Source organism: Agelaius phoeniceus, chromosome 6, assembly GCF_051311805.1.
Source record: "Agelaius phoeniceus isolate bAgePho1 chromosome 6, bAgePho1.hap1, whole genome shotgun sequence".
NCBI classification, from domain to species: Eukaryota; Metazoa; Chordata; class Aves; order Passeriformes; family Icteridae; genus Agelaius; species Agelaius phoeniceus.
Window position 1 is genome coordinate 4,869,340 of NC_135270.1, and position 18,009 is coordinate 4,887,348.

Genomic DNA, 18,009 nt, shown 5'->3' on the forward strand with positions numbered 1-18,009 from the left:
GATTTACTACAGCAGAAGCTCTCTTCAAATTGTCTGGCAACAGAAACTGAGGTATTTTTATTATAAGGCCAAGCTTTCTGTGACAAGTAGTGCCACCACAGCTTAACTGTCATTTCTACAAATACCCAGGACTGTAAATGATACTGGTGGAAGCCAGAGCTACAGCTGGGGCTGTCTGCATATGGTTACTGCACTGGGGCTGGATAATTTGTTCCTTGGAAAAGCCTGTTTTCACAAAGCAGCCTCTCATGTGCCACAGTGTGGGGAAAGCACATCACAGGCAGAAGGTAATGACTGCTGACACCAGAGCAGCTCTCCTCTTGTTCCAAATAAAAGCCAGCAAACTCGAAATCATCAGCGCAGCCACGCCGTGTACCTGCCCCCATTGTTCAGCCTTGGCTTTAAGCTGGGAACAAAATCTATCAAAATGCAGCTTCAGGGGGAAAAAAATGCACTGTGTGACACGTACAAGTGCAACTGGCTGCTCTGAACAAAAGTAAACTGGGATTAAGATTTCAACAAAGAGCACTTCCTACTAAGGAATGGTGCCTTGGGAATTACTCCATGCACACATACACACAAAAAACCCTCCAAAACTCCCCTCTCCAAACAAAAGAAAAATCTGGGGTGGGTTGGTCCTGGATTTGTTCCTGCCCTGGCATTTTGGCACACACAGCCCCTAAAGGAGGAAGATTCCAGCAAACAAGCCATAAAGAACTGTTTGTCCAACATTTGCCAAAACTACCAGTTTGTGTCTCAAATGCCTTTTCTGTTACCTATTGGTTATCTTTGGCTCAAATGATTTCACTTTCAAAAAGTGAAATCTTTTGTGGGCTTTCAAATTATTTCGTTTTTCCAAATGAGGACGAGAAAGCTGATTCATTCTCATTGTGTGATCTTTCTAAATAAAAAGTTGTGAGGAACTAAACAGCAGCAAAAATCAGAAAATAAGGATTCCATCCTCAGTTTGGCTACAGGCCACTGGTGTAACTGTGGCTAATCAACTTGATTTTCCTCCCACAGCTGCTCTAACAGTAAAAATAGCACAGTTATTGGCTTTTTGCTTTTCTCTGATTCTTGTTTGACTCAGGCTTCACAGTGAAGGGACCCTCTGACCATGTTTGACAAGGAACACCAAGTCAGGGAAGTCTTTGTGCTCCTGGAGTGCAGCTGAGAGCTCCAGCTTTTATTCACACAGCTGACAGTTTGCTGCAGGGCATTATACTAAGGAAAGTAAATTTTATTATCTGACTATCCACAGTGCTAAAGTCTGACTGGTACCTACAGCACCTCCAAAAAAATCTTAGAACAACAGGTAAGAATTTTTTTTATAAGACATGCCAAAAAAACCCAGGATTTTTAAAACATATTCCCAGATACAACATGTGATGGGGAATTCAAGAGTAACATGTTACTGGCAATGTAAACATGTCTGAAAATCTGGCCTCAATTTGGTAACAGAAATGCAAATCACTAATAACAACAAACCACCTGAAATTCATTTTAAACTGATACAGCTCTTGGGTTTCAAAGTTCTGTACTGAATGCAGTTGATTATGAATAAGTCTATGTATTTTGGAGTTTCAAGTCTGCAGAAAATTCAATAGCACTTTGTGCAAGAAGTCGTTTTGTTGATTAGGAGACCTTAATCAATACAATTTAGCTCCTCTTAGGAACTGCCCCTCTCCCAGCCAGAGCTGGGCTTCAGCCTTGTGGTGTCAATATGATGCTCAAACCGAGCCTTCAAAATTCTCCAGATACCTCCTAACACAAATCCAATAACAGGGTGGTGTTACAGACAGAGCTGCAGTTTCTACCTCACAATAATGCAGATTTTCTACCTGCTTCAGACCTCTCAAAGAATCTATGGTAGTGCTCATAAAAAAGTTCACATTCTTCCTGCAATAGCAGTAAGTCACCAGAAAAGAAAATATTTTGCTGTGGTCCTTGCACAAGAGTGAATGTTGAAAATGCTTGAGCACAGCATGCAAAAGCCCTCATATTTGTGGTGCTGTTCCTTTAGCAACTGAGGGCCCAACAGACTGACACTTCTGAGCCACTTCAACTGTCATGGTAATAAAAAAATACATCTTAATGCAATTCCTTTTATTTTACACTTTGAAGTCCTTGCTTTCTAGCCCAATTTTTTGAATATGTTGCCATTTCTCTGAACTCCTTGGACTTTGTGCAGTCTCGGCTCCTGAGTCCATAAATCTGACAAGCTGCCACCTCCCTAAAGAAGCAGTACCCACTGTTTGGGGAAGAGATGAAGCTGGGCTGTTCACTCAGTCATCCTAAACTCAGGGTTTTGTCACACCCCCCTTTGTGAATGTAAACCTTCACAAAATAAGGGACTGAGCTGTGTGTGGTAAGAATTACAGGGAAATGCTGCCCAGAGGAAATGAAGGGCTCCTCTGATTCTGTTCTATAATCAATCAAGAAAGCAAATTGAGCCTGAGGAAAACAAGAGGGAAAACAAAATGAGATGCATCCACATAGCCACATCCTAATGGAATCACTGCAGCACTGCTGGCTCCTGCAGAGGGGCAGGCAGGAAAGGGATAACTGCATGGGGAAGAAACAAATCAATATGGATCACTGCAAACTGATTTAGAGCACTGAGCTCACTCAGACTTCTCTTGCATTTTCCCTTGATGAGGCTGGCAGGAAGTGGGGGTGAAAATGTTCAAACCTGTCTTTAGCCTTCCATGCTGCACTCCTGAGCTGGACTCCCTTTGCCTGCATTTCTGCAGAGCTCTGGCAGCTGGAACCTGCCCCCAGGGGTGTCCTCTGGCAGCTGACAGCCCTGGCCAAGCCTGATCAGAACACAATTTCATTTGGGTAGCTCAGGTAAATTAGCTGGTGATAGTGCTCAACAGCCTGGCCACAGCAAATGAGGAACCTGCAAGGCAGTTAGGATTGGTATGAAGGAAAGGAAATACAGCTGCTTTTACAATGCATTTCTCTTTCCATTAGGAAGCTGTGATGTTAGGCAGAGAAAATTCAGAATCCCTCCCTGCCTCTAACTGCTAGAGAATATTAAGTTGAAAAAAAAGACATGGGGAGGGCAAGGGAGAGAGGGGGTGAAAAGAAAATTCCAGAAACGTAATTCAAACACCTGTAGTCAAAAAGCAAGCTCTCAAGAAAGGCCCTGGGGTCAATGTAACAGAATGGAAGGACTACAGAGTTTGGACTTTAAGTCATTCCCTGTGACCTAAATTCCAGATAGTTTCCAAGAGTTTCCTTAATGAAATTTGTCTAAGGAGAAAATATCGGTGTCAGTGAGGGGAAAAACTCTGATCCACAGAAAATGGAAAAGAGAAAGGCAGCCTCAACTAGGAGCCAGTCATCAATCTATTGCTGAGACAGAGTCTTGGCAAAACCCATCCTCCTGGTAGAACTTGCCTGGAGTAGAGCAGATTGATTTGACAGTCTCTTAGCCTAATAAATGCTTGACCCCAAGGTCTGCTGAATTCACTAAATCCACTATGCAGGGAGAATTGGGAAGCAGTCACCTCTGGGGAGCATCCTGCTCCTCAGCCCTCCCCTGCTGAAGGCCTTGACTGCTCTCAGCCTCGTGGAGATGAGGAGATGGGAGCTGCTCTCCCAGGAAGAAAGGTTAATCGACTGCACTGCTGTTAATCAATCACCTGGGAGGCTTCAGCAATTACAATAGGTAGGGCTCTCCTCCCACCAAGAGATTCCTGCATCTTAACCAAGCACCATCTCCTCCAGCTGGAAGGATGAGTAATAGGCAGGAGCAGAGTCCAGAGGGATGGCAGGTGTCTGATCCAGAGCCAGCTGAAGTCAATAGAAAGGCTCCTGGTGAGTTCACTGCGCTTGGGCCAGACCCCAAAGAAAGACTTATTACCCAAGGTTTGTTCTGCATACATGCATCAAGCTACTTTCAGCAGTGAAAGATCCTTGAAAAGAAGCAGATTGATCACACAATTTTGCCTCCCTGTGAAATCAAACTTCTACAAGCCAGGCTGTGTCCCAGGCACCCTGATTGTCAGATATGGCTGACATCCAGCAAAGGAGAATTACCTGCCTGTGACAGCACACACAGACACCTAGAGACATTTAGAAATCTCCAAGGAGCACAAGAAGATAAAAAAAAAGCCCAAGTGGTAATATTTTCCTGGCCTTTTTTGTCATTGCTGCTAGCCAAAATGAGAGCTTCCTCAGAAGAGGAAAACTAGATCAGTTCCTAAAAGGACAGAAGAAAATGGAGGGAGTAAAATTTAAAATACCCTGGCATGGAGGAGAAGGAGCTCAGTGCTGAACCACCAGCAAGATGAAGCTGACAGAGCCTGAGAGAAAAAAATATCAGGAGAAACCAGAGGGTTAGGAAGTACCCCTGAGGACTTACCTCTGTACATGAACAGCTGCATTTAGCACCAGCACCAACTGATGACACAGCAGTGACTGTCCTTGATGATTCTAAATGGCAGGAGGAAGCCTTAGCCTGCTGGGACAAATCCAGGCTCTTGCATCCCAGTGCAGAACCCCTTAGTAACACACCTGCTGCACCACACAGCCAAAAACCCACGTGGCAAAGAGCTGAAACCAAGACTCACACCTTTAGGACACCCATGGCTACAGGTACCAGCTTGGAGGTTATCCCAGAGGCTGCTCAAGATCTGTTCCCTCACAGCACTGCTTCTGGTCTGTCCTCACCTCCAGTCTTAGCCAAGGCACACTCCTGGATGAGCTTCCACTCCTTTTGCTGCCAGAAGTCTGCTCAAGTCCTGGAACAAAGCTGTTGGCTTGGGATTTTTGCTTTTGCAATAAGCCAGTGTCTGTGAAGAGGCAGAGCCATGACAGCCTGGTGCTGTGGGCCTCCTGCTGCAGCTAATGAAGAGGGGCCAGGCTCTCCAGAAGGCTGGAGAGCACAAGTGGTTATTCTCTGCTCACCTGAAAATTCATGGCACTGCAGAGCACCTGAGGCTGTGGGACTTCCTCCTTAGGCAGTGAGGACAAGCAGGAGATCAGTGACACAGAATAATCCAAGGTGTGCTACACACATGATTTCTATGTGCTCCAAGAACTGCTTTTCTTCCAAGGACAGCCATCTCAAAAGCTCTTTGCCAGCAGACAGCTGTGGCTGTCAAAACCAATTTCCTTGTGTTCTCACTGCTAGATGAAAAAAAAAAAGCCCAGACCCTGCATCTAGACCCAAAAGTAAGGACTAATATTTGGTGACCTTTCTTCCTTTGGCTCAGTTGATAAAATAAGCAACACTGCAAGCAAAGTGAGGCAGATATCATTAAGGAGTGAAGGTACCTGTCTATCTCCTAAGGAAACCTGACAAGGAATTCCACATACACAACAAGAACTAGATTTAAGAGATACAGCAGCTTCTTCCCCAAAAAAGACTTTGGTATGGCAGCCTTATAAATCTGAAGATTTTGGCCAAGATCTGTGACATGCATGTTGCATCAAAATACAGACAGTGGCCCTCTAAGTTGTACTCTGCTGTAAGAGCCTTGGATTTGTTTGTCTATTTTGTTTGTCCCATTTTTCTAATCTTTGTATCACAATAATGTCCAAAGTCACCAACCTGTTAAGATAAATGGAGATGCTCTGTCTCTCTCCAGGTGTTGCTGTTCCTGAGAATGCAGATTCATGCAAACTGTAAGTTATTTTCTCCTGTCTAAAAGCAGATTTTTGCAGCCATAGCTCCTGGTTTGGAAGAAGACTCTGTTATTATCTATACACCTGGATGCAGCATCACCAGCAGCTCCTGCAGGGTTTGTCACCCCCCTGGCATGCCCAGAACTCCCCTGCCCTGCCACTGCTGCATCCTGCTGCAGCCACAAAACTGACAGGAGATCCACAGAAAAACTGATGTATTTCACCTACTGACAATAATTTTTTAACCCAGAGTGGGTGAGCATGAGACACCTGCAGCTCAGTGCCAGTGACCAAGTGAGGCAGCAAAAAAGTTATTGCCTGATCAATTCTTCCTGGTGTCACCTGGAGGAGGGTCCCACAAGGCTTAAACTTGGTCACACAACACCTAAAGACAAAATCCCTTCTGCCTGAAAGGAATGAGAGATGGATGGCACAGAAACAGAAGGGAAACTCTGAGCGCTCCACTGAGCCAGCTGGCATCTGATGAATATAAATATAAACATATTCAATAGAAATGTGTTGAGAAATAGAAAACTTCTTACTTACCTTTATCATCACTCCCCAAAATTGTTCAAGGCACAAAAACAGCCACAGAATTCCCCTGAACCACGTATTTAAAAATCTTGCAATTTTATTTGCATATAAAGGCCGCTAGATGTAATATCACAATAAATTTAGAGAAAAAACTGCAAATCTCAAAAGGAATGAGAGATGGAGGGCACAGAAACAGAAGGGAAACTCTGAGTGCTCCCCTGACCCAGCTGGCATCTGATGAATGGGCTGCAGTATAAATGTACTGAGAAATAGAAAACTTGTTACTTACCTTTATCATCACTCCCCAAAATTGTTCATGCCACAAAAAAACCACAGAATTCCCCTGAACCACGTATTTAAAAATCTTGCAATTTTATTTGCATATAAAGGCCGCTAGATATAATATCACAATAAATTTAAAGAAACAACTGCTTTTCTAAATTCCATTAACAAGGTAACATAAAACAGAATGAAGCTCAATAGCATTTACAGTGGTGGAACAGAAATAACTATCTGCAACAATATTTTGTGCTAGTGAGATTGCATTTACACACAGTGCAAAATAAGAAAAAGGAAATAAAAAAGACAAGAAGGATATTTAAATATAAAGGACAACTAAGCCTTATTTTATTTAGGCTTGATTGTATCCATTTGACTCTATACATGCCTGAACTACAACAAAGATTTAACTCGGGCTCTCGAAGGCCTTGAGCACTTGGAAAAACATGTCACATCCTTCATAATTTAGATGTGCTGTACAGCATAATTTTGCAGATGCTATACTGGCAATATTAAATCCTAGCTTAGTTATAATGCACAAAAAATACATATATATATAAATTCATATTTAAAAGGAGTCCGCATTTACAATTTTTTTCTTTTTTTTTTTACTGCATGAAATACCTGCTCTTTGCAGCTTTCACCCCCAGTCTTTTAAAGCTAAAATAATTTAAAAAAATAAACAACAGAAGGTAGATATCACATACAGGCTGTGGCTATCAAGATCAGTCTTTATAAAGCAGGTAGAGACAAACAACTGAGAAGTCTATTCTCCCCTTGCTGCATTCTACCATGAATAGAAACAAGTTAAAGTACATGCACACATGTCAAGAGGCAAATGGACCCCAAAACACTGTTTGTGCTACTAAAAAAATTGATATAAATTGAGATAAAAAGCTAACATTTAAACCTAGGGAAAAAGAAGACACTTAAAAAAACCCCGACAATAACAAAAGTTGTGCAAATTTGGGTGTATTTAAATGCTGCCTATTTTTTAGCTTATAATATAATATTAAAATAAGGTTTCTCACTTATTAAAAGAAAGCTTGGCTGTCCTTTTGAGAACACTATAACAATTTACAATGGCAAATTTATTGAAAAACAAAATTCATTGTACAAATTCACACTGCTTTATCAATTTAAAATGAATGCTGCATTTCCAAAAAGCACAACCTCTAACTTCTCTTCTTGTTTCTTTGCACCAGCAATTTACAAATTAAAAAAAGAAAAAAAAACCAAACAAAAAACAAAACCCCAAAACCCAACCCAAAACAAAAACCCCCCACGGCTCCCCCAAAATCCCCCCCAGCCCCTATTTTGAAATAAACATGAATGTAAGTTTTTAATTAGAAAATGGCAGTTTATAGACCTTCCCCAGTAGTGCTTCAGGATCCTTGAGGGGTGGGAAGGTCAAAGATGATGGGAGGGTTGGTGGGTTGGAAGCTGACGGTGCAGGTGGAGGCGTTGATGTAGGTGGTGTAGCCATCTGTCATGATCCCATAACCTGTGGGGACAAGGGGCACACTCACTGGGATGCCTCAGGGTTTGGCTTTTCTGTTTTTCCCATTCTGTGCTGCTTTAGTGTGTGGGTCTGAGCTTCACATTCAGGGATGGTGAGCTCTGTGCACAGAGCAGGGAGACAAAACAATTCCTGCTCCAGCTGGGCACCAAGGACAAATGATCCCAATCTCAGCCCAAGAGCACAAACCCCGTGGGCTGCAGAGAGAAAAACAAGCAGGGTGGGACTGCAGGGGCTAAAGCTGGAATGGGACAATGAACTGCAAGATGCAAATGGAGCAGAACTGATCCAAGGGAGAGAGCCCGGGAGCGCTGGTGCATTTTGGGGCCATTTTGGTTCATCTTGGGTGCAGGCCTGGCTGGGCTCTGGTGCTGCCCAAGGTGGATCCATGGAGGAGATGCTTTGAATCAATCCCTGCTTGATTCTTTAGCTCCCTCCAGCCCCTGCTCTACGGCAGCCTGAACAAGCCATCAACTGCCAGGGACACATGGAGCACCCCACGGCTGCTGGGGCATCCCTGCTGTGCAATAAAACCAAACTGACCCCTTCAAAATGACACCAGCCCCTGCTGGTACCTCTGCCACAAAGGCTCGACTGTAAAAAACCCAGTGGGCTGTGTTTGAGATAAGAACGGGCGCTTTTGGTTTATGTAGAAACCTTTATTCACCCCTGGGAAATCATCTATTGCAACTGGGTGTGGCAGAAACACAAACCACACATGTTCTTTTTCTAATTACTTAATTAGTGGATTATAGCTGGCATACCTGTCAGAAGAAAAAGACCATTCAGAGGCAAAAGATTTTGAAGTAACTTTGGTTTAACCTCAACACCTGCTCTCCAACAAATGCCCTGAACTCTGTCACCTCCCCTGTGCTGGCCCTTATCACCCTGCTCCTCATCCCAGCACTGCCCAGCTGCTGCTCACACTGATTGATTCAAAGCATCTCCTCCATGGATCCACCTTGGGCAGCACCAGAGCCCAGCCAGGGCTGCACCCAAGATGAACCAAAATGGCCCCAAAATGCACCAGCGCTCCCGGGCTCTCTCCCTTGGATCAGTTCTGCTCCATTTGCATCTTGCAGTTCATTGTCCCATTCCAGCTTTAGCCCCTGCAGTCCCACCCTGCTTGTTTTTCTCTCTGCAGCCCACGGGGTTTGTGCTCTTGGGCTGAGATTGGGATCATTTGTCCTTGGTGCCCAGCTGGAGCAGGAATTGTTTTGTCTCCCTGCTCTGTGCACAGAGCTCACCATCCCTGAATGTGAAGCTCAGACCCACACACTAAAGCAGCACAGAATGGGAAACATAGAAAAGCTGAACCTGAGGCATCAGCTTCTGAGACCTCAGGAGCTCCTAAGCAGGTTAAAAACAAACACATTCACACCCTCAGGCTGCCCAGAGAAGCTGTGTCTGCCCCAACCCCAAAGTGTTCAAAGCCAGGCTGGACAGGGCTCAGAGCAACCTGGGATAGTGGCAAGCATCCCTGTACATGGCAGAGGGCTTGGAATGAGAAGATCCTTAAAGTCCTCTCCAATCCAAACCATTCTATGGCTCCATTATTTAATTTATATATGTATTTCAAAAGAACTTTATAAAAGTGTGTGTGTTTTCAGCTAACATCCACAAAAAGCTAACCAAGAAGCTTGAAAACATCCAGGATCTATTTGGCCCAAATGCACTTAAAAAAAAAATAATTGAAAAAAACCCCCAGAGTATCATGGAGGAAGAAAGCTTCCCATTGCAAACCCACAGAGGAAAAAGGTTTTTTCTTTTAAACCATTATGATAGAGTACAGATCACTGCTGTCTGAAAGCTCAGATAAATGCAGCTACCCACAGTGCCTATCAGAAAGAATAATCACTTCAGAATTGCTTCCCTGTCCACCCATATCACTTTATTTATTTAGACTGGCAATTTTGATTTAGATCATCTCATGGTGGGAAAAACCTTGTTTGTGGTTGTTTTGCTTATCAAGCAGGGGAGAAAACCTGCATCACCAACATGTGTATATGGCCTCTGTTGGTTCAAGGGAATGTGATCCATACTCATCTCAGCTGAAGCTGGATAAAAGTTAATTGCACCCTGAGATAATGCTCTTTTCATTTTGCAATTTCTTCCTGTACTGAAACGAGCCATTCTTATGTCTTCTGTGCAGGTACTAGAAATTATTTTAATTTTTTTTCTGGTGTTTTTACAAGAAGTTATTTGAATGCTCACTTTTAATATGTCCTGCCACCTCTCCCAGGAGATTTAAATGTGGTGCTTTGGTTCTGTACATTCAGACACCCTCCTCTCACACCCTCAGCACAATTACAACCACAAATTTCACCACCCAAATTTACAATTTACACATTTCAGCTGGGAGTCTTGCCATGTTCATTTATTTTTAATATGTGAGGACTAATGCTTGTACAAAATACCCAATCTTTTTAATGGGTGCATTAAGGGACTGTTATTTATGCCTCTGTGCAGAGGGTCATGTCAGTATTCCCAGTACAAACTCTTTATTTACAGATTCCAGGCATGGAAATCATTGTATGAAGTCACAAGGGCTTCAGAAAAACCAACACCATTGGCAGAGAGAGCTGTCCTCTTTTTATTTTGCTTTTATGAAGTCCTGAAATCTTTAGGCCTATGGAGAACCTAGTTAGAGACAATGGAGAAACCTCCAGGGGGAGAATATAAAACATTTAATGTGTAATTTTGAGTTCTGGGGTCATGAAGTCTTTCACTCTCTCTCAGGCAGAACTCCTAGTGTTTGTCTCTCAGCCACATGAAAGCCAGAAAATTGTATTAAATATTGAAGTATCTCCAGAATGTATTTAATCTCTCAGTGCCACAGACTGAGCTGGTTGTTCCTGAAGCTGACACGACGCTCACGCTGCCTGTGCTGGCAATCACAGAGGGGGAATACCTCCCCTAAAACATGAGACTGAAGCCTGACTCCACATGCCCTCCTTTCTGCTTCCCCTTCATACCCTGAGGGAGGTGAGCAGAGGCAGCAAGTTGTCTGCACATTTCCTTTTTCTCCTCCAGCATCTTTCTTAGCTCCTGTGCTCGGAGTAATGGGGATAATTTTCATTTTGGCTCGCAAGTGTGGGAAATCTCATCTGTTTCTCTAACAGAGTTTGTCAAAACTTGAATTGCTTTCAAATAACCTGCATGGAACAACCTTTGCAGCACAGTGAAAGATGTAGGTGGCTAAATGTAGCACACATTCCTGAAAGAGTCTGCTTTAATTCTGGAATAAATTTACAAAGTGCCACGCAGGCAATCACTTCCCTGAACTCCCTCCCTTACTTTAATGCAATCTGCCATTACCCACTGCAATACACCATCCAAATGTGCCTCTGGAAATGTGAGATGAAGCAGGGAACAGCTCTGCTGCTTACCTTCATGAATCCCACCAAAGACATGCAGCTTGGGCCTGACCCTCCTCTGCACTGTGTTCAGCAGCTCCACACAGCCCACTCTCTGCAGCTCCTTGGGAACCCAGTCTCGAAAACCTGGAGGCAAAAAGCAGTCAGAGCATTAATTTCCCCTATTCAGGTGAGGTTTCACCTCTTCTTTCAGGAAGTCATCATTCACACAGGGCTTATTCCATTATCTCCAGTCGTAACCTCTCCATTAAAGCGCACAATGGCTTTTAAGAAATGTTTTTCACTGTCACTTTGTCTTCCTTAAGATTTCCTCCCTCCATCTGCATTAATATTTTCCCTGGATGTGATTTGTTTTTTTGAACTATAGGTTTCTTCCACCTTGAAACCCCAGGCACTGCTGCAGAATTTTCCTGGCACTGCTGCAGATTTTGCAGATTTTCCTTCCCTTTCCCTGGCTCTTAGAGCAGTCAGCTCCGTGGTTACTCCAGAAACGAAACAGCTCAGGGAGATGAGCTGAGCCACCTCTCAATCCCAAAGATTTAAAATACACAACCCCAAAGATTTAAAGGACAGACTACCACAGCTTCTGGAGGATGTGGTCTGCAGGCATCAGGTCAATCACTGTGCAAAAATTGCAAAGCAACTCCCAACAAGCCAGTGCTAATTGACCACGCTGCCACTTGGTGTTCTGGACAGTACAGAAAAATGTAAAAAGCTGCCATGAGTCCCTGCAGGAGCCTGCTGGCTGGACTGGCATGGAAAGCATCAGCAGGACAAGGGAATGGGGAGAAATGAAAGGGAAATCAGGAGCCACGTCCAGTGTAGCACCATTCTACTGACTTTAAAATGAGCTTGGCTAAATTTTAGAGTGGCCAAAGAGTCCAGTTACAGCTCTACTTCCCTTAATATTCACTTAACATTAGTAAGTAAACACTTATTTAAAAATCAGTATTTTATCAATGTTGTCATGCAGGCTGAGACCTAAAGCCCCTTATTTTAGGGACAGTACTGACACCTAATCTGTGTCTGTAGTTAAGACACAGTGCCAACCTTTTGAAACAGCTTCATTATCTCCTTCAAACACAAAATTTAAGCAGGCTTATTTAATGACAGCACTCATGAGTGTCTGCAGCATCACAGTATTTCTGTATGAACCCAGTGGTGGATGAGCAACCCATGTAAAGCAGCACCCATGAAACATTACAAACACACTTGGGTTGGTTTTTCTTTGCTTCTTTGGGAAAATGAAGGGATTAAGAGAGTGCTGTTCAAGGCCCTGGTTTGCAGTACACTGGCAGCTCCAGCAAGGTTAAAGGGAATTTGCTGATCTTCTTACAACATTCTCTAAGTAGCATTAAAAAATTAACCAGAATATAAAAGAGCAGTGAGTACTTGGTCAAAAACTTTTTCTGGAGTTTTCTTCTTTTCCCTTAGCTTGGATTGCTGACTCTTAACTTAATTGTGGTAAAAAAACCCACAACTAAGTGGTTTTTAAACATGCATTAATTCCTGACTCCACAGTCACCAAGAAGCTCTAAAAGAACACTGAGCCAGCCTGGAAACACTTAAAATGCTGGTTTATTTGATTAAAATGCAATTCTGAGAAGATTTTTACATATTCACTACCACAAATGTAGTAAGTGACTGTGACTTGGCCACTTCCTGTGACTGTGTGACCCCCTTGGGGTCCTAAAACCCTGACAAAAGCCCTAAAACCCTGACAAGAATCACTCTTCTCCCAGTAAGGGGAACGAAGCCACTGCCACACTTCCTCATGGTGATCTGATAAGTGACATTTGTAAGAGTCTCAGGTGCTGTGAACCTGAGAGAGAGTGAAGCCACAGTCCCAGGCTGCCTGCCACGTGTGTCTGGAGCAAAGGCAGCCAAAAATTCATTATTCTGCCTCTGGGGGGGAGACAGGAGAGTGGGGCTTGCCAAAAGGGTTCAGTGAGGGCTCCAAGGATTTCAGATATGCCAAAGTGAGCCCTGCTCCCTCTCTGCTGGGTGAGTGTCCTGGGGTCCTTCTGGGACTAGCAGGGCTTGGTTTAAATTAAAAACTGAGCTCAGCCAATGATCCACACTGACAAGACAAGCAAAACTCAACTAAATGAGAAACTTTAGCTGCCTAATGAAGAAACAAATTATGCATTCAGAGGCTGGTGCTCACCTGTCATTAGATCAAGTTAGGAACAATTATCTAAGAACATAATTTTATTCCTTCACAAATTTTTTTTATGAGCCAATTAATACCTTTAAAACTATTCTTACATATTCTAAGTTTACAAGGACATTATCAAGGAGAAGATGTGACTGCAAAGTTCCAAACTCTTGACTGCTGCTCTCAAACCTTAAAATGACACGACACTGTAGTGAGAAAAGGTTTCAAAAGTTTTAGTCAATCTCTAAAAAGTCATACGGGATTGAAAACTGGTTGTCAGATGAATACTACTCTTAAATGGAATGTCATACTATAATGGTTATGGTGTCAGATATTTGATCTTCCCTAGCTTGAATTTAATAAAAAAATTCAAGTTTTTTTTTTTTTTTTAAATGGAAACTCAACAGATCAGCTAAGCCTAATAATAATTTTCCACTTCTTTCAGAAAGTTTTTCAATGCACAGCTTTTACTCTGGGTGCAATTACAACATATCTTACAGCACTATCAACTTTGCTCACTTCGAAAGTAAAATTCTCATGCAAAAAAAAAAATAAAAAAAAACCACACAGAACTTTTGTTTCACTTACCAAGGGGAGGTCCATGTGTCATTAGTATATCAATTCCCTCAGGAATAAGGTTCCACTTGTCTAGCAAAGACTGACCTCTGGGTAGATTAAAGCCCCATCCATTAAACCATGGTGTCCTTTGGGGAAAATAAGACAAACTGCATCAGTGTAAAATAAAAACATCTCTTCCCTTCGTCCATTATTTTTATGAATTAAAACAATTTCTGTGCTTCAGGGATTACCTGCAGACAGCCTCTTTTGAAGGGGGTGCCTCTAACACACACTGATTTAAATACATACATATGATAAAATGTACATTTGAATTTAGATTCATGTCTGATGTTGTTTTTGTACCTTGAGTACATTCAGCCCTGGGGGCATTTACTCACTAGAGAGAAAGGGAAAAACACTAAAATAACAAAGTCTAAATCTCAAGCTTTTTATCAAAGTTTGGGAAATGTTCAAACACAAGAACTCCTTCCCTATGCTAACTACCAAAACAACCCAAACATTTTTTTTGGAGGCAAAAATCAGTTTCTGGCAGCACAGGGCAGCAGTAGCAGTTCAACAAGAGGCTCGATGGGGCAGCACCATCTGTGCCACTGCGGCATCTCACTAAACTCAACCTTGCTCCTTTCAGCACTTTTATTACCAGAGCACTGTCACAAAACTGGGGTTTGAACCCCTGAGCCTCCTAGAGATGCAGGAAAAACATAATAAAAATAATAAAAGAAATAAACATTCACACAGTGTTTAGCCTTACAGTGGCTTTTTAAAGGCATCTTATAATTTAAAATCCATTTAGTATTTCTCAAGGAAAATTGACACCCTCAGTGTCCTCCAGCTGAGCACAGAGTTGTTGTGAGACATTTTATCCACCAACCCAAGCATGCAGCAATGAAAAGCACATTTTCTAGTAGTTTTTCAACATAGTTTTTTTATCATAGAACTTTTCCAACACCTACTTTTGATACAGGTCTATCATAACAAAGCCTTTCCCTATCAAACAAGCACACAATTGCTCTGATGAAACACAGGAATATTTAGATTTGTTACCAATAACCTTTCTTAGTAGTGTACTAATTTTAAGAGTTTCCATCTGTGTGTGTGTTTCCTAGAGCTCAGGCAACAGTTTTAGACTTTGATTTCTGGGTAGGATTCTCCTGTCCTAGCCCTGGTCATATTTCTGAAAGTTCTAGGTAGGATTCTCCTGTCCTAGCCCATATTTCTGAAGGTTCAGGCTACTCCTGAAATCTTCTGTGTGCTGCAGTTCTGAAAACAGAAAACAAAAACTGGGGCCCAAGAACAACCACAAACCAACCCTGAAAATACCCATACCTGTTAAAACAGAGATCATTCGAGTCCTGTGTCATTTCATTATGTAATCTGCCTCCTCTACCCTCTAAATTATTCATTTTTCCAGCCTCAAATACGCATTTGAGTGGGAATGTCCTGCTGAGACGACATCTCTAATTTTTAATTTTTATTTTTTTTATAATGGAAGCATTTTGTTTTGCTGAGACACCAATTGGAGCAATGAGGACTGCACCCAGCTCTGTGGATGATCTGCATTCCTGACAACTGGCAGGATGGAAAAGCAGCAGGCACTGCTAATATAGGGGCAGGAAGGTCACTGGTGCCTTTGTGACAAATAATAGACATATCCCATGTACTCCTGCTGCATAATGCTCATACTACACACACACACACAGCAACTCATTCAGGCCAGCAGACTTCCTCAATGAACACTGACAAAAGATAGGAAAATGAGATGTTGGCCAAACATTTCATGTGAGCCGTGGGCTCCTCGTGTGCTCAGCCACAGGAGAGGCTCCACCTCTCAGAGCTGCCTTGCTCTGCACCCACCAAAACACCCCAAAACCCTCCTGTGCTTAAAGCAAGGTGCCACCAAGGTTTGTGTGCAGCTGCATTAAAAATGAAGGCTGGGTCTTGGCTTTAAACCACAAGAATTTCTGCTTTCCTGAAACACCTATCTAAGTTCCCCTTCCTATAACATTCCTGGCTTTTAACCCATGGAGATTATTGTAACCTTCAGGGCTGCAGGCAGAAGTTAAAATATCCCTTCCTCTAACATTCCTAGATTTTAACCTATGGAGATTAAAATATATCAGAAGTTAAAATATAGTTTGGCTAAACATTCAGCTGCTTAAAACAAACAAACACACAGAGCTGGGGTCAAACTTTTCACTGTCAATTAATGATTCTTTCCCCACTTGCATTTCTCCTGCAGATAAGACTGTAGTTATTACAACATAGTTAAAGCTGAAATGTGAAACCACATCTGTGATTTCTCTGCAGCTCTTTGGAGACCACGACCACAGGAAAAAAAAAAAAACTGGATTTGTCTGCAGGATTTTTATTTTATTTTCTTCTGAAGCACTGTGGAAAGAGGAGGAGGGGAACCTGAGCTCAGATATATTCCTCATTCACCAACCTCTGTAATTAGCTGTGACTAACAGGCGCCACATGGGAAGAAAACTTTTGAGAAACCTTCCTCATTATGCACAAAAAAAGATGGTCAAGTACTTATTTAATATACTAAAGATTTTTATACAAAAGGGGCAAATCAAAGAGAAGAGCAGGCACGACTGAAGAACACCTGGATTACAGATTTAGGCTTCAGGCATTTAGAACATGGAACAGTGCATAACTCCTGACAGCACTGCAGGCTGGCCAGGCAAACTGAGGGTGCCTGTTTTGGAGGGGGCTCAGGCTTTGCCAGAAAGCCAAGGATGTGCTCAGAACAGCACCAAGAAGCCAAGGAGCTGCATGGCCCAGGCTCAGGGAGCACAGGGAAGGTGAGCTGGTGTTGGCTGTGAGCACGGGATGGGGTCGGTGTGCTGTGAGCCCTGGGAGGGGCTGGTCACCCCAGCAAACTCCAAATTCCTGCAGGAAACACAGAGCCTGCTCTGTGGGTCACAGAGGGAGATTTTACTGCTGCTAGTGCCTTTTGTTGCATACCCAAGAGTCAAACAGAGTCACTGTCAAGTCTAAATAACTTAGAAGAAAAGAGTTGTGCACAGAGTTAGGTGCCTCCTGCAATGTATTTTCAAGCTGGTTACTTACTGTGAGAAAGCACTTCCTGTCTAGGAAGAAATGTAGATGATGAATTTTGGCTGCACTGTCATGGTTTAACCCCACAGCCCTTTTCCTTACCTCCCATGGGGTGGGAGAGAGAATCAGAGGGGTAAAAGCACACATACCCACTTGTGGCAATCAAGCACAAGTAATAAAGGCTACTTAGTCATTAGCAGCAATGTTTCAGATCTGACCTAATTCTTTTTTCCTATGGATCTCTGAGCCGAATATTTCAGCTAATTCCTAAAACTTCATTTTTCAAGTATAGCTGGCAACAGCAGCAAGTTATTGAATTTAATAAAAAAAAAATTCAAGTTTTTTTTAGGGATAATATGATGCTGAATAATGCCACAAGGGAGGCGTGGATGGCAAACCCCCAGGGACTGGTAATGAGAGATTACAAATGATTTTGTCATTTTAGGTTTGATGGACCAGAACACAGCCCATGTGCAGAGGAACCTAACTGAGGCTCTGCTCCTCAGAACCACAGCTCACAGCTTTCCCCACGTGCCAGCAAACCCCCACGGGCATCCCTGCTCCCCAGGAGCTCACCTGGCAGCTCAGGGAACATCCTCATGAGGGGCAGACAGCTGGCCCATCCCTGCTCTCCTCAGCTCCCAGTTCCTGCAGGAATCCCCACAGATCCCCCTCCACCTGGCCTTTTGGGAGCCACCTTTTCTGCAGTTCAGAGGAGGAGGCTGCAAATTATCTTCACACCTCGTGCTGCAAGAGGTGCAGACACTGCTGGACATCGTGGCAGGAGGGAGGGAATGCTAAACTCCCCAACAAGGCTCATCCTCCTTTCAATCTTTAATTTGTTTCTTAACAAATTAAGAATT

The 18,009-nt window shown here is 43.0% G+C and overlaps 1 protein-coding gene across 3 annotated transcripts in view; it reads right to left on the reverse strand.

Annotated features, from left to right (window-relative positions):
- Nucleotides 1–6,520: 6,520 nt before the first annotated feature.
- Nucleotides 6,521–18,009, reverse strand: part of MPPED2 (metallophosphoesterase domain containing 2) — a 120,111-nt gene continuing 108,622 nt past the window's right edge. For all 3 annotated transcript variants that reach the window (XM_054635019.2, XM_077179523.1, XM_054635022.2), the window contains exons 5-7: nucleotides 14,093–14,208; nucleotides 11,359–11,472; nucleotides 6,521–7,954 (exon numbers count right to left, since the gene is read on the reverse strand). In XM_054635019.2, the coding sequence (XP_054490994.1) occupies nucleotides 7,836–7,954; nucleotides 11,359–11,472; nucleotides 14,093–14,208 (349 nt within the window). In that variant the 3' untranslated portion in view covers nucleotides 6,521–7,835. The remainder of the gene's footprint in view (nucleotides 7,955–11,358; nucleotides 11,473–14,092; nucleotides 14,209–18,009) is intronic.